The 12,988-nt window shown below is 43.0% G+C and overlaps 1 protein-coding gene across 1 annotated transcript in view; it reads right to left on the minus strand.

The window, feature by feature from the left end:
• PRKG2 (protein kinase cGMP-dependent 2) overlaps positions 1-12,988 on the minus strand; it is an 86,998-nt gene that overhangs the window by 19,061 nt on the left and 54,949 nt on the right. The window contains exons 8-10 of the mRNA XM_084860209.1: positions 12,410-12,504; positions 10,032-10,100; positions 4,745-4,843 (exon numbers count right to left, since the gene is read on the minus strand). Of these exons, the coding sequence (XP_084716335.1) occupies positions 4,745-4,843; positions 10,032-10,100; positions 12,410-12,504 (263 nt within the window). The remainder of the gene's footprint in view (positions 1-4,744; positions 4,844-10,031; positions 10,101-12,409; positions 12,505-12,988) is intronic.

Genomic DNA, 12,988 nt, shown 5'->3' on the forward strand with positions numbered 1-12,988 from the left:
CCACCCCGAGATACTAATTATGTGACAGAGAGAGAGAGAGTTGGGCTGAGTTAGCATGTTGTCTGAACCCAGGACATTTTCCACAGGCTTGTTAACCATACAGCGTGGCTTGTTAACTACCCTGAACAACCCAACAGCATACCATGGGTTCTCAAGGTAGCTTGTTTGAGGAAAAAAATATGCCACACTGCATGGTTAACAAGCTACCCTGCGGAATATGTCCTGGGTTCAGACAACACGCTAACCCACGGTTCATCAAACAACCCACGGCTCAGCAACCCACACTCAACCACTTTGTGTGGGTTAGCGTGCTGTGCAAACCCAGTCAACAAGTGTGTGTGTATGTAATGAGTGAAAGTGTGTGTGCGTGTGTGTGTGTGCACGTGTGTGTCCTGGTGTGACCTCCCCACCCCCAGCCTGTTCATGCAGCCCCCAATGGCTCTGCAGGTCCAGTGCAGCCCTCACAAAGCAGTCTGCTTCTGCCAATCTTGAGCAGGGCAGACGTCACCAGCTGTCAAAGCAGGGGCATGAGCCAGTGGCCTGGACCAGCAGAGGAGTGGTCCAGCAGAATCCAGACCTGGGTTAGCAAGGCTATGTGAGGGGCTTCCTCACTGAGCTCTTGCACCAGCCAACAGCAGCAGGCAGAGCTTGAGGGGCTTTCTAGCAAACTGGGCAGCTTTGCCTCTCCCTGGAGTTCAGTAGAACCCACATCCAGAGCAGGCAATGGTATAGAGGAGCAGAAGCTTAGGCCTGGGGTCCCAATTCACCCCTCCAGGGTGCCCCAGATGGCTACACCTCCTTTCCCGACCCCACCCCCTTCCCCCCAACCACCAATGGTGGCTTTCCAGATTTAGGGAATTCTTTTCCCCATTCTAAAAGGTTGAAATGCCTCTCCTAAGGCTTAGTTACTGATAGGAAGAGCTTCAAGCCAAAATATGCTTGAATATGCTGAATATGCTGGTATTCTGCCTGTGCCCCTTTTGCCTTCAGCCCCGCCCATCACTGGAATGCAGCCTCAAGAGCTTATTTGAAGCGGAATTTGGCCCTGGGGCTGAAGGAGGTTTGCCACCCTTGCACTGATGCTTGCCTCCTCCCAAGTAGGACTGAGGGAGGGGAGGTCTGGGTCTGCCAAACAGGCACTGCATCTCTCGTGCTGGACTTTAGCACAAGCTTGTTATCTCCTCTGCTCTTCTGGCCCTGGTGGTGACAATGAAGGGTCTTGGAGGTCCCCTTACCAACCTGCCCAGTCACTGAGGTCAGAGGGCATGCTCTGGAGTCCACCAGGAGAAGGGCCTTCAGTGTGGCGGCCCCCTTTCTGTGGAATTCCCTTCCTTTGGAGGTCAGGCAGGCGTCAATGTTGTGTTCCTTCCAGCATCTCCTGAAAACTGTGCTGTTCCAGGAGGCATTCCTTAACTGACCAGTCATGTTTTTTATTGGTATTCTGTTTCTAAAAACAGCATAATTTTTAATCTGGTGTTTTAATCTTTTTATCCTTTTACTATTTTATCTCTTGTGTTCACCGCTCCGAAATCTGTTCTAGATATGGACCAGTATACAAATATTGCAAACAAATAAATAAATAGATCAGAAGTCTTTGGGTCCTTTGGTGTCACAGCCTCCTGGAGTCTCGTCTGCAGTCCTAGGGTGTCCTTGAGATTTTAATTCCCTGTAGTTTCTGCCAGGACTAGGGCCAGCAGCACAGTCCTGCTCCTCTCTAGAGAAGGTCTCATTAGGTTCACTATCTGAGCACGGGGCTGAGGGGATCCTGGCAACTGTGCACACAGAGCTCTTCCACGGGTGAGGAAGTCCCCACTCACTTCAGTGGGAAGTGCATCTCTGCATGTCTGTCCCTTTGCATGCAAAGGTGCACCGTCTCTTCAAGTGAATGCAGGACAGGGGAGCCTGCCTGCATGGGAACTGTGTATGTGCACGAACTGGAGTTTGCAGAGCATCCAGGGCAAACCTACTCTGACGTTTAGGTGATAGGGAGGGATACGAAGGAGGGCTCCTTCCTGGTTGGGGAGATAGAGACAGATGTTCTGCGTCCTTGGTCATGAAGGCATCATCAAAGTAACCTCGACAGTACAGCTGGTGCCTGTCATAGGGTCAGGCTGCCTAGATAACTCTGCAGTGTTTTCAGTGCCATTTAAGGTTCTTGGCATGTTAGAGGGAGAGGTGAGCGTGTGCCAAGAGAATTCTTTATCTTCTAGGGGGAAAATAATGTATAAATCCTAGCATCGATAGCAGGAAAAGGGGGTTTAAAAACTTAAACTGAAGGAAAGTCTGATGGGAAGAGACTATGGTTTTTTTCCCAATGAAATTTAGAGGGTTCCCCTCCACCTCAGATGTCAAATCTTCATGCAGATGAGCTGCAAATGTCGCCTACAGTTCAATTTAAAGCCTTTTTTTAATGACAGCATTTCATGAGACATTAAATATTGATTGCATTGTCTCTGTTTGGATACCTCGGGTCTGAAATGGTAATTTGTTTGATGAACAGTCATCTGGCTTTATTGCATCTCTCAGCGTGGCCTTTTGTGAGTTTGTAGGAATGAAGTGAGGGTCGAGGAATTTTTCATCAGAATGCCAATAGTCATTTCTTCAGTCTGAGCACTGAGTCCTGCTCTGCATTAATAGTCATTTGGATAATCCATTAAAATGGAAAGGATTGAAACAAAAATGAGACTCATAACGCATACCACCATCTACCAATCAGCAATTCAAAAAAGGTGCAGCGCTAGTAGGAACCACTATCTTTTATTGGAAAGGCATAATGCTGAGTCATTTAGGGCACAACCCCATGCATGTTTAGACAGGGAAAAAAGTCTGATAACTCCCAGCATGCTTTTTTCTGTCTAAACATGCATAGAAGTGTGCCCTTATTTATGTAATTATTTTTAAAGACTGTTATGCTGCCCCTCAAAATAAAAACATTTTCCCAAGGCAGCGCCAATAAACACATTTTGAGCAATAATATCAATATCAAGAAATTAAGGAATTAATCCCATGTCCCCTACTCAGCATTTGGGGGACATAGGATTGACAGCCAGTGTGGTGTAGTGGCGAGAGTGTTGGACTGGGAGTCAGGAGATCTGGGTTCTAGTCCCCACTCGGCCATGGAAGCTCACTGGGTGACTTTGGGCCAGTCACAGACTCTCAGCCCAACCCGCCTCACAGGGTTGTTGTTGTGAGGATAAAATGGAGAGGAGGAGGATAATGTAAGCCGCCTTGGGTTCCTTGCAAGAGGAAAAAAGGCGGGGCATAAATGTAATAAATAAACAAACAAACAAATAAATAAATAAGGATTGTTCGGTTTCCTGGATCTGAGCTCAGAGGCAGGGCTCTGAGCTCCGAGCCAGGAAACTGCACTCCCTGCCCCCTCCCCCTCGTAGCAGGAGGGGACTGGGGATGTGGGAATATGAGGCATCCCGAGCCATCCCCCACCCCCTTCCTTCCCCCTACCCCACAAGGCCCATCTAGCTTAAATGCAGAGCAGGAGATGCCTCCAGTTCTGCTTTGGATACACAGAGTTCAGAGGCTTACATGTACCCATTCCCAGGGAGGATCCCATAGAATTTTGCCCTAAGAGATTTAAAACTAAATGATGGAAGATGGCGTTATATCTACAGTGGGAGGTGCACACTACAAAGCAAATTGTTGTTCTCAAACTGAGTCGGGCTAAGTCCGTTTGGACCAGGGCGGGGATAACTAAACTTGCATGCAGCCAGGTTTAAGACTGCATGCAGCTAGGAACCTCTGAGAAACGTTTTTGGTCCCCACGCTTAAGAGCTTTTTATTACCTTGTATGAGAAATGCAAAGTGGAAAGTATTCATGCAAAGAACAGAATGGGAAACTCTGACACTTGAGGGAAAGGGAGACCTCTGAATTGCATTCTATATGTTGCAAGCCCGAAGAATTGCCTAGAGATTCTCAGTGGTGCCATTTATGGCAACACAGCTGAAAGACAATATGTTGTTGCTGAGCAGCTCTACTGGAGAGCAGTAGATGGAGTACCTCTCCTGGTATTAATCTACCTGTAAACTATTATCATTATTTGAGATCCTCCTCATGGTGCCTCCTCAGAGGGAGGTTCGGAGGATGGCAACGAGGGTGAGAGCCTTTTTGGTGATGGCTCCCTGATTATGGAACACTCTCCCTGGTGAGGTCCATCTGGAGTCATCTTTTTGGCACCAGGTTAAGACTTTCCTCTACTGTTTCTTCTACTCCCAGGCATTTGACAGCATATGATAAGGTTTTCTTTGGTCCTGGGATTTTAATTGTTGATCTTTTAAATTGTTTTTGTATGTAAATAGTTTTTTTATATTATGTTTTATATTGTATTGTTAAAGTTTTAATCTTTTGTAAACCACCCAGAGAGCTTTGGCTATTGGATGGGATAGAAATATAATAAACAAAACTAGCTGAAAATGAAAAAGACAACAGCATATGCCCATTAAACAAAATACTTCAATTCTGTAATCTCTATTGCTGTTAAATCTGAAATGTTGTAAACGTTTGCAAGATTTGAGTCTTGTGGATTTAAAGTGGCTGAAAAATGTCGATTAAAACTTCTTAAAAATCATAGTAAATCTGGTCACTTATGAGAAAAAAATCAGAGGTGTTGCTGTCTCTATGTATTTTTAAATAACCTGCTGTTATTAATGTAGAAATTATACCCGTGCTGTCTATCCTTAAATAATGTAGGGGAGGTTACTTTCAATGCAATTTTGAGGACCGACTTACTGAGCTTGCCTTTTTTCATCATCACGAGCCAGATTAGCCACATAACCCACAAGGTACGCTTGGAGTTCTTCAAAGGTCCCAACAGTTTGATTGAAGGTCCTGCAGACACAAAACCAACAAGGTAAATTATTGCTAGAAATAAAATGTGCAGTATCTATTTTTTGTTAGTTTGTTTTTCGAATTAAAGATACTGTAGAAAGTACCAATACCTTTTCTACTTGAGCCTTATTTTGTGGTTTTATTTCTGTATTCAACTGTTTTAAAATTCTATTGTAAGCTGCTTAGTAGAGAATGTACGTTATTGGGCAGTATAAAAATACATCACCATCACCATCACCATCACTGCAGCAGTGGCAGCAGCATGGAGCTACATATATGGTAATGAATAAAAAGAAAACCATCCAGAGAGCATTTCAGGATGCTGCAGTAGTTGACCTTCAGGGTGCTCTGCTTGAACCAAATAGCTTTCATGGGCAATCATTTCATGAGGCTGCAGTACACTAATTCCCTGAAAAGAATCTGACGGCATCTCTCAAAGCTTGAATAAGATTGCAGGCAATTATCACTCCATGACAGGCATGTACGACTCATGACCCACAAAACTGAACTCAGATCAACAATCACGTAGTGCTGCCTGCCAGGAATTTGATTAATCTCCCATTTTTGCTGTCTGCCTGAGCCTGCAAAAACAAAAGGGCCTTGTCAAGCATCTGGCAGGTCATGATATATCTACGTATTTTAGATAATTTCTAGGCCGCCCTTCAGTATAAAATTCCCAGGGTGGCAAATAATCAATAACAAAATTACAATGAAAAACATAAAAGCAAAAGCTAAGCTAAAAGCACAGGCTTAAATCCAACACTGTGTGAGTGGACTTTGGCTCATGTGATGGGACTTCCCCTCGCTCTCCTCCGCACCCCTGCAGCCCCCCAAAATCTGCTCCAGAGGGTCACCCAACCCTCTTTTAGGGGGCTGAGGAGGGGAAGGGAAAACCATTCCATGGCTGGCAGTTTCCATTCCACCAGCGGACAGTCAAGGTTGGATACAACCCATAGGAACTGCAGCCTTGATAAAACCAATACAATCCAACAACACTATGCCATAAAACAAAGATCAGTCATAAAATAGGCAGAAATGAATCGGCAAAATAATAAAAAGTCTTCACCCTGCACTGCAAAGATAATAAGGATGGCACCTGGCAAGCTTCCTCAGGGACGGCATTCCATATACAATGGTGGTAGTCTGTGTTCAGCTTGGTGGGATACAAGCTGTGCACACCCACTCTACAAAAAGCGAATTGCATCCGTTTTGCATACATGCACACACACACACAAATATCAGTGCCTTGGCAATCAGGGCATGAGTCTCAATTCTAGATGTTCCAAATTCACAAGCCCTATGAAGGCATTCAACCTGCTCAAGTGAGGGCTAAAAGTGGGCATGTAAAGCCCTCTCCCAATACCCCCAATCCCTGCCTGCTCAGTCCCTGTGTTGAGACAGAAGCTCTGAAGGGGGTGCCTACCCATGTTTTGCTTGATGATTTATTTATGATTTATTTATTGTATTTTCACCCCACTTTTTGGACAATCATTGTCTCTCAAAGCAGCTCAGACCATCAGGCTTGCAAACTAAAAAGGCAAGACATACATGAGAAGGGGAGTGAAGGAAAAAGGAAGAGGAGGGAGATCAGTTTGTTAAGGCCAGAACAAGGTGGTGAACTAGAAGTGGGCAAATGCACTTTGGGGAAGGCTGATCTTCTATAATAATAATAATAATAATAATAATAATAATAATAATAATAATACGAAGAAGAAGAAGAAGAAGAAGAAGAAGAAGAAGAAGAAGAAGAAGAAGAAGAATACATTTCTATATCACCTCATAGCCAAAGCTCTCTGGGCAGTTTACAAAGATCAAAAACCATTAAAGATACAGTATACAAAGTTTAAAGACCCATTAAAGCACAACAAACAGACACTACACCCAGAGACAACATATATCTAAAAACAGCTTTAAGCAATCAGTCATAAAACAAATCCAGGATCTGATTAAACTCGTCATATGCTGCTAAATGCCTGAGAGATGATGAAGGTCTTAAACATGGTGCCAAAATATAACAATGTTGGCACCAGGCAGGCCTCATCAGGGAGATCATTCTGCAGTTGGGGGGTCACCACTGAGAAGGCCCTTAGTGGTGCTTTTTGCTTGAATAGCAATTGGGGCTACTTTCTCGCTCACTTCTGCAATCCCAGGGCAACTTTAAGTTGTAGCCAAGTGTTCTTTCTTGCAAGGAGGGGTAAGTGAACTCCCTGTAACTGCTCCTTCTCTGGTTGACAGATGGACCAGGTTAGTCTCCCCCTCAGCTTGCTGTTATTCCTGGAAGCAGTGGGTGCAGCCTCCCAGTGGCCCCAGGTCCCCTGGCTGATGGCAAAAACCAGAGTGTGCCTCCCTTCTGCACTCCAGTCCCAAGGCAACATGAGTAGAAGCTGTGGCACGATGGGGAGGACTACTTTACCCACCTGGGCCTACTTTACTTCTGAGTTTCACAGAGGGTTCTACTTGCATACAAGTGAACATTGAGTAGAAGCTCTGTTGAGACTTTGCTACTCAGTGCAACAAGGATGGGAGCAGGGGCACTGGGGGTGAGGCTCGCATGCATGCCCAAGACCCCTCCCCACTTTTGACCCTCACTTGAGTAGGCCGAATGCCTGTGTATGGCTTCTCTCTTCACACAATGCATCATGAACATATGGAATCCACTACTACAACAGGCAGCTAGTTCTGAAAGTTTTAACAAAACATTAGACAAATTAATGGGAGGATAAGGTTGCCAATGACAGTTAATGGACAGTTAGTGGGTGGCTATAAGAGAGATGGCCTTTTCAGCGATGGAACCCAGTTATGGAACTTCCTCCCAAGAGAGGCTGACTTGGTGCCTACATTACTGACTTTTCGGTGCCAGGCAAAGACCTTTTTATTATCCCAGGCATTTTAGCCTTTCAGTTTTAAAAAAGTGTTGCTGCTTTTTAGATCCTTGCACTGCCATTGTCTGCTGTTGGTTTTACTTTGGGTTTATTCTGTGGTTGTTTTAATTTGTTTTAGATTTTAGATTGTTTTATTATATTTATGGCTTTCACCTTTGTTTTGTGAACTGCCCAGAGAGATTCAGCTATTGATAGTACAGAAAGCCAGTAAATAAATAAATTGAACCTCCCTGTTCTGTGGCAGAATACCTCTGCCTATCAGATTCTCAAAACAAACAATGAGAGGCCATGACCTTTACATTCCACTTGTGATCTTCCAGAGGTATCTGGTAGGCATCTGTTTGAACGCTCTACTAGCCGGACTTTGCTCTGATCCAGCAAGAAAGTTCATGTGTAATTTTGTATTCACCTTTTATCCATTTCCACTTTGTTAATTTGGCTCGCTGTGCACTGGAGCATAAATTCCATCTAAAGAAACCTTCTACAAACTCAGACCATTCCATACATCTGAAGGAGCAAGGTGCTGCCTATAAAACCTCACATTTCAACAAAGCAACGCATTCCCATTGTAATCTTACTGCATGAACATATCATTAAGTATCTGAAGAATATATTCACAGTATGAAAGTGAAGTTAGAGATAACTCAATCAAGCAAGTAATGTAAGAAGAGAAATTTGGGATTGGCGCTACAGTACAATGAACAATTACACTTAAGTCCCTATTGCAGCCTTTCTTAACCTGGTACCCAGCATTCCTCACCACTGGCCATGCTTGCTGGGACTGATGGGGCTTGAAGTCCAAAATATCAGGAGGGGGCCAATTTGAGGAAGGCTGCCCTATTGTATCAAACCATCCAAAAACTAACCAAGGCCTTTAAAAAAGAAGTTTGTTTTCTCTCCTGTTTTCTCTCCTTCCTGCTCTTATCAGAACCATTTCAGTAATTTTCACCATTTCAGCGATTCTTCCACATTTTTTGTAAACACTCTTCTAACTGTTGGAACAGCCAGCATATGCCAATTAGAGGCAATTAAAATCTTTAATGCTGTGAACAAGTTCCAAATGAGAACTTGATGTTCTTTTCTTACAGAATCATCAAGGTATCCCAATAGTATATTTATGGGGTTGAAACCGGTATCATAATTAGTCATCATTTTAATCACATAAACGGCCTTTTCCCCAGTTCACTCACTGCTGGTTTCTACAGTGTGACTACACTATGCTTTTTGCAGCTGCAGGCGAAAACAGAAGCTGCTCTGGGACATTAAAGGATGCAAGTGGGACCTGCAACCAAATGTTGTAGGTTGGCGTGTCCCTTGATCATGATTCCAGCCACTCCATTCCATTTCCTCCCACCGCTTCCAGTTTTCTTGGGGGGTTTTTCTCAAAGGTCAGTTAAACAGTCAGCATTCTGTGACCACTAAGTATGCTCAGTCCCCATTAGAATGTTTTGCGTGTACTTTTTCCCTTAAGGTTTTTGTACTTCCACAAACCTCAGGATCCCACCAAGTCTGCTTACACTTTGAGATCCTGCTAGGCTATGGATAAACGCTGGGTGAACAAACACTGGAGAGTATTTACATTGCAAATATCCAAATGAGGCTGACAAATATTAAATGTTTTGAATTTACTCAGACTTAGTGAAAGTCACTTATTTAGAACATCATCCAGCCAACATAAACACTTTTAAGTTCCACTGATTTTAATCTCTTCTATTGCAATCCATGGGACTTTTTGTGCCCTTCAGAAGCAATCCTATGCACATTTTGGCAGAAAAAAGTCCTTCAACTCCCAGCATTCCCCAGCCAGCCATGCTGGGATTGTGCTCTTAGTTTTTTAAAAATATAGTGTTACATAATAATGAAAAGGAAGCATACTTAGTAACAACTACAGTTTTGAGCATACTGCAAAAATGTTTGGGAGTCTCTCACTAAAGGTAGATTTACAGAACGGATATTTTTCTCCACCCAGAGGCAATCTTTTGCAGTCATCTTGTGGAAATCTACAGGAAAGGAGGACACAAAACCCTTTTTCAAACTTGCGCAGGCTTATGAACTCAAGGCACATTGGACCCTTCCCCATAACTTTGTTAGTTCCATAATGATCATCACCATGACTGCAAAAAAAGATTCCTCATAGTAGTAAATATGAATATATACCATAACCATACAGACTGTAAATCAATTCTCATTATTTCGGCAGAGAAAGAGACATTAAGGAAATGTAGAAGGATTTTAATGTTGATATATAGTGTGGATACATTTGAAAAATTGTAGGAAAGGCAGCAAAATATAAGGATACTACTTACTCTCGGTCAATAACCAGGCACTCCACATCATTTTCATCTGCAATTATATTAGCAGACCTAACATCATCACTGTAAACAGGAAAATATCAAAGTATTACACTAGCAAAACTGCTTTCGCATAGATAGAAATACTGGCTGGGTTCACACAACACGCTAACTCACACTCAGTGGTTGGGTGTGAGTTGTTTTGAACTGTGGGTTAGTGTGTTGTCTGAACCCAGGACATTTTCCGCAGGGTGGCTTGTTATCCATGCAGCGTGGTTCATTTTTCCTCAAACAAGCCACCTTGAGAACCCATGGTTTGTTGGTGGGTTGTTCAGGATGATTAAAAGCCACACTGCATGGTTAACAAGCCACCCTACGAAAAATGTCCTGGGTTCAGGTAACCCACTAACCCACAGTTCAAACAGCCCATACTCAACCACTGAGTGTGGGTTAGCGGGTTGTGTGAACCCAGCCATTAAGAAGTTACATATCAAGTGTCAACTTGTGGTTTCCTGTCAGTAAAACATTACTAAACTAATCACCCCTTTGCCCATTGAGGATGCTTAAATACCACTGAAAACAATGAGATGGAGGCTGCAATCATTTACACACTTACCTGGGAGCATGTCATATTAGGCATAGTGGGATGTACATCTGAGTAAGCATGTATAACAGGGCTGCAGAACCTTTTTCAGTCAGAGGGCTGAATTCTATTTCAGAGAAGCTCTCAGGGGCTGCATTCCAGTAAGGGGCAGGGCCAAAAATGCCAGCAGATTTTAGCTTAAAGCAACTGCTGCCAGTAACTAAGTCTTAAGACAAGAATTTCAACCTTTTAGAGTGGGGAAAAACTGCACAAACACTGGGAAACCACCAAATGAACGGGGAAGGGGGGAGCCTTCTGCAGAACCTCAGAGGGTCAGATTGGGACAACGGATGTGAGATTCTGCACCCCAGTTACACATGATCACACTGTTGTTAATTCAGCAATCAACTAGGTATCTAAACCTCTATGAATAAAACTTCATTTTTGTAAAACAAGGTTTTACAGCAGCAGAACTAGCAAAATTACCAAGCATCAATATGTCAGCTAAAAATGGAATGAAGTGGAGAGGGAGAAATAATTTTTTTGCATTTTTGCTAAATTCCGCTTCAGGGTCTGGATCCCACCATTATCAGTATCACTACTTTATTATTATTTATTACATTTCTATAGCACCCCATAGTCGAAGCTCTCTGGGTGGTTTACAAAAGTTAAAACATTAAAACACAATATACAAAGTTTAAAAGCCATTTACATAAAAGCATACAGACAATATATACAAACAACATATACCTAAAAACAACTTTAAACTAAAAATAATTTAACGAAAAAATAAAAAAATAAAAATCCAACAATAAAACAATAAAACAACACAACTTAAAACAACAAAGCTTTGAGATGAAAGCCTATGCTATACTCAGAACAGTATCAACACCTAACCACCATTTCATCATCTCCCCAGGCTTTTCACCTCTATGTTGCCATTGCGTGTTGGATCTGTATGATTTGGGTGGCTTTAAATCAAGCAATTGATGCTATTTTTATTTCACTTCATGTTGACTCTTCCACCAGACCAAGGTAGAATTTGAACATGTTGAATCAGTTTTACAAGAGGTAACCTGCTGCCATGGATGCATACTGAACATGGTTGGTTAAGTCTGTTCTGTAAAATCTTTTGGAAATGTCCCCATGTTGAACAAACAGTTTGACATAAAGAAAACGCAACCTATGCTAACTGGAAAAGTGAGGGTGGAGAAAATAGCAGCATGAATATCCATTCTTTCAGCCATAATAGCCAAAGTTAACTTGTTTCCAGACAAGGGGCAGCATCCAACAATGTCGCTCCACTTACGCTATTGATGTACCATTAGCATAAGTGACCTCTAGTGATATGCCAGTAGCGTAAGCTGGCACGACAGGTTTCCCCAGAAAACCCAGCACACTAGCTTACGCTATTGGCATACCGTTAGAGGTCATTTACTCTAGCACTACATCAGTAGCGCAAGTGGAGCGGCTGTGTTGGAGCTTTTATGGAGCCACCACCCTGCCATATGCATGGAAATTCATGGGGGGTCCCGATGACATCGTCTTCTACTAGTGACCCTCCCTTTCTCTCAATGCAGAAAATCCATTAAGGTGAAAGAGAGAGAGCTGCTGCACAATGCCTTCAGATTACTAGTGGCAGAAGCCTTCCATCTGGAAGCACCTCGAGTCTATTTCCCCAAGAACTCTGTCCACAGCTCATATTCCTGGTTTCGGTTCCACTCCTGAATTCCTCAGCTATCCCACTTTTTAAAAACACTTCCGGAAACAAATGTGAATATTTGTGCATCAAAAGTAATTTTGAACTCACCTGATCAGGGCCTTTTCCCCAAAATAATCACCTTTCTGCAATGTTTTAATCAACTGGGGCTGTGCCTGCCCATCTGTGGTCTGGGTAACCTTAACCTAGGAAATGGGAAGCCACATGTCAGTTGATGGGGAACAACAGCAGAGGAGGACTATTCATCCTTCTCCTAAGCATGGGAGAACCAGTGATTTTTGAGCTTGCCTAAATTCTCCAAACATCACTTTGAAGCTCATTTCAGCCTGCAACGGTTTTCAACGTGTTTTTTTAGCTCGTTCAAATGGGGAAAGTGTGCATTCTGAACAGAGAAAGCACATGTTTCTTGAATGGGGAACGTGCGTGTTTTTTTTTACTAAAGCATGAAAAAGCATATATTTTTAGAATACACATTTCAAAGTGCACATTTTTTAAAAATACACATTTTAAAAATGCGATCGCAAATTCAGGAATTTGTGGACATTTCTCGGGGAAAAAAGTGCTCCTGCTCACATTCACGACTGCAAAAGGGACATGTTTGCATGATTTGTGAACAGATATGGAATTCCTGCTCCTCCCTATTCATGCCTTGCTTATGGTGTTCTGGAG

Source organism: Heloderma suspectum, chromosome 5, assembly GCF_057233095.1.
Source record: "Heloderma suspectum isolate Gila_16-S chromosome 5, 16-S_ref, whole genome shotgun sequence".
Taxonomy (NCBI): Eukaryota; Metazoa; Chordata; class Lepidosauria; order Squamata; family Helodermatidae; genus Heloderma; species Heloderma suspectum.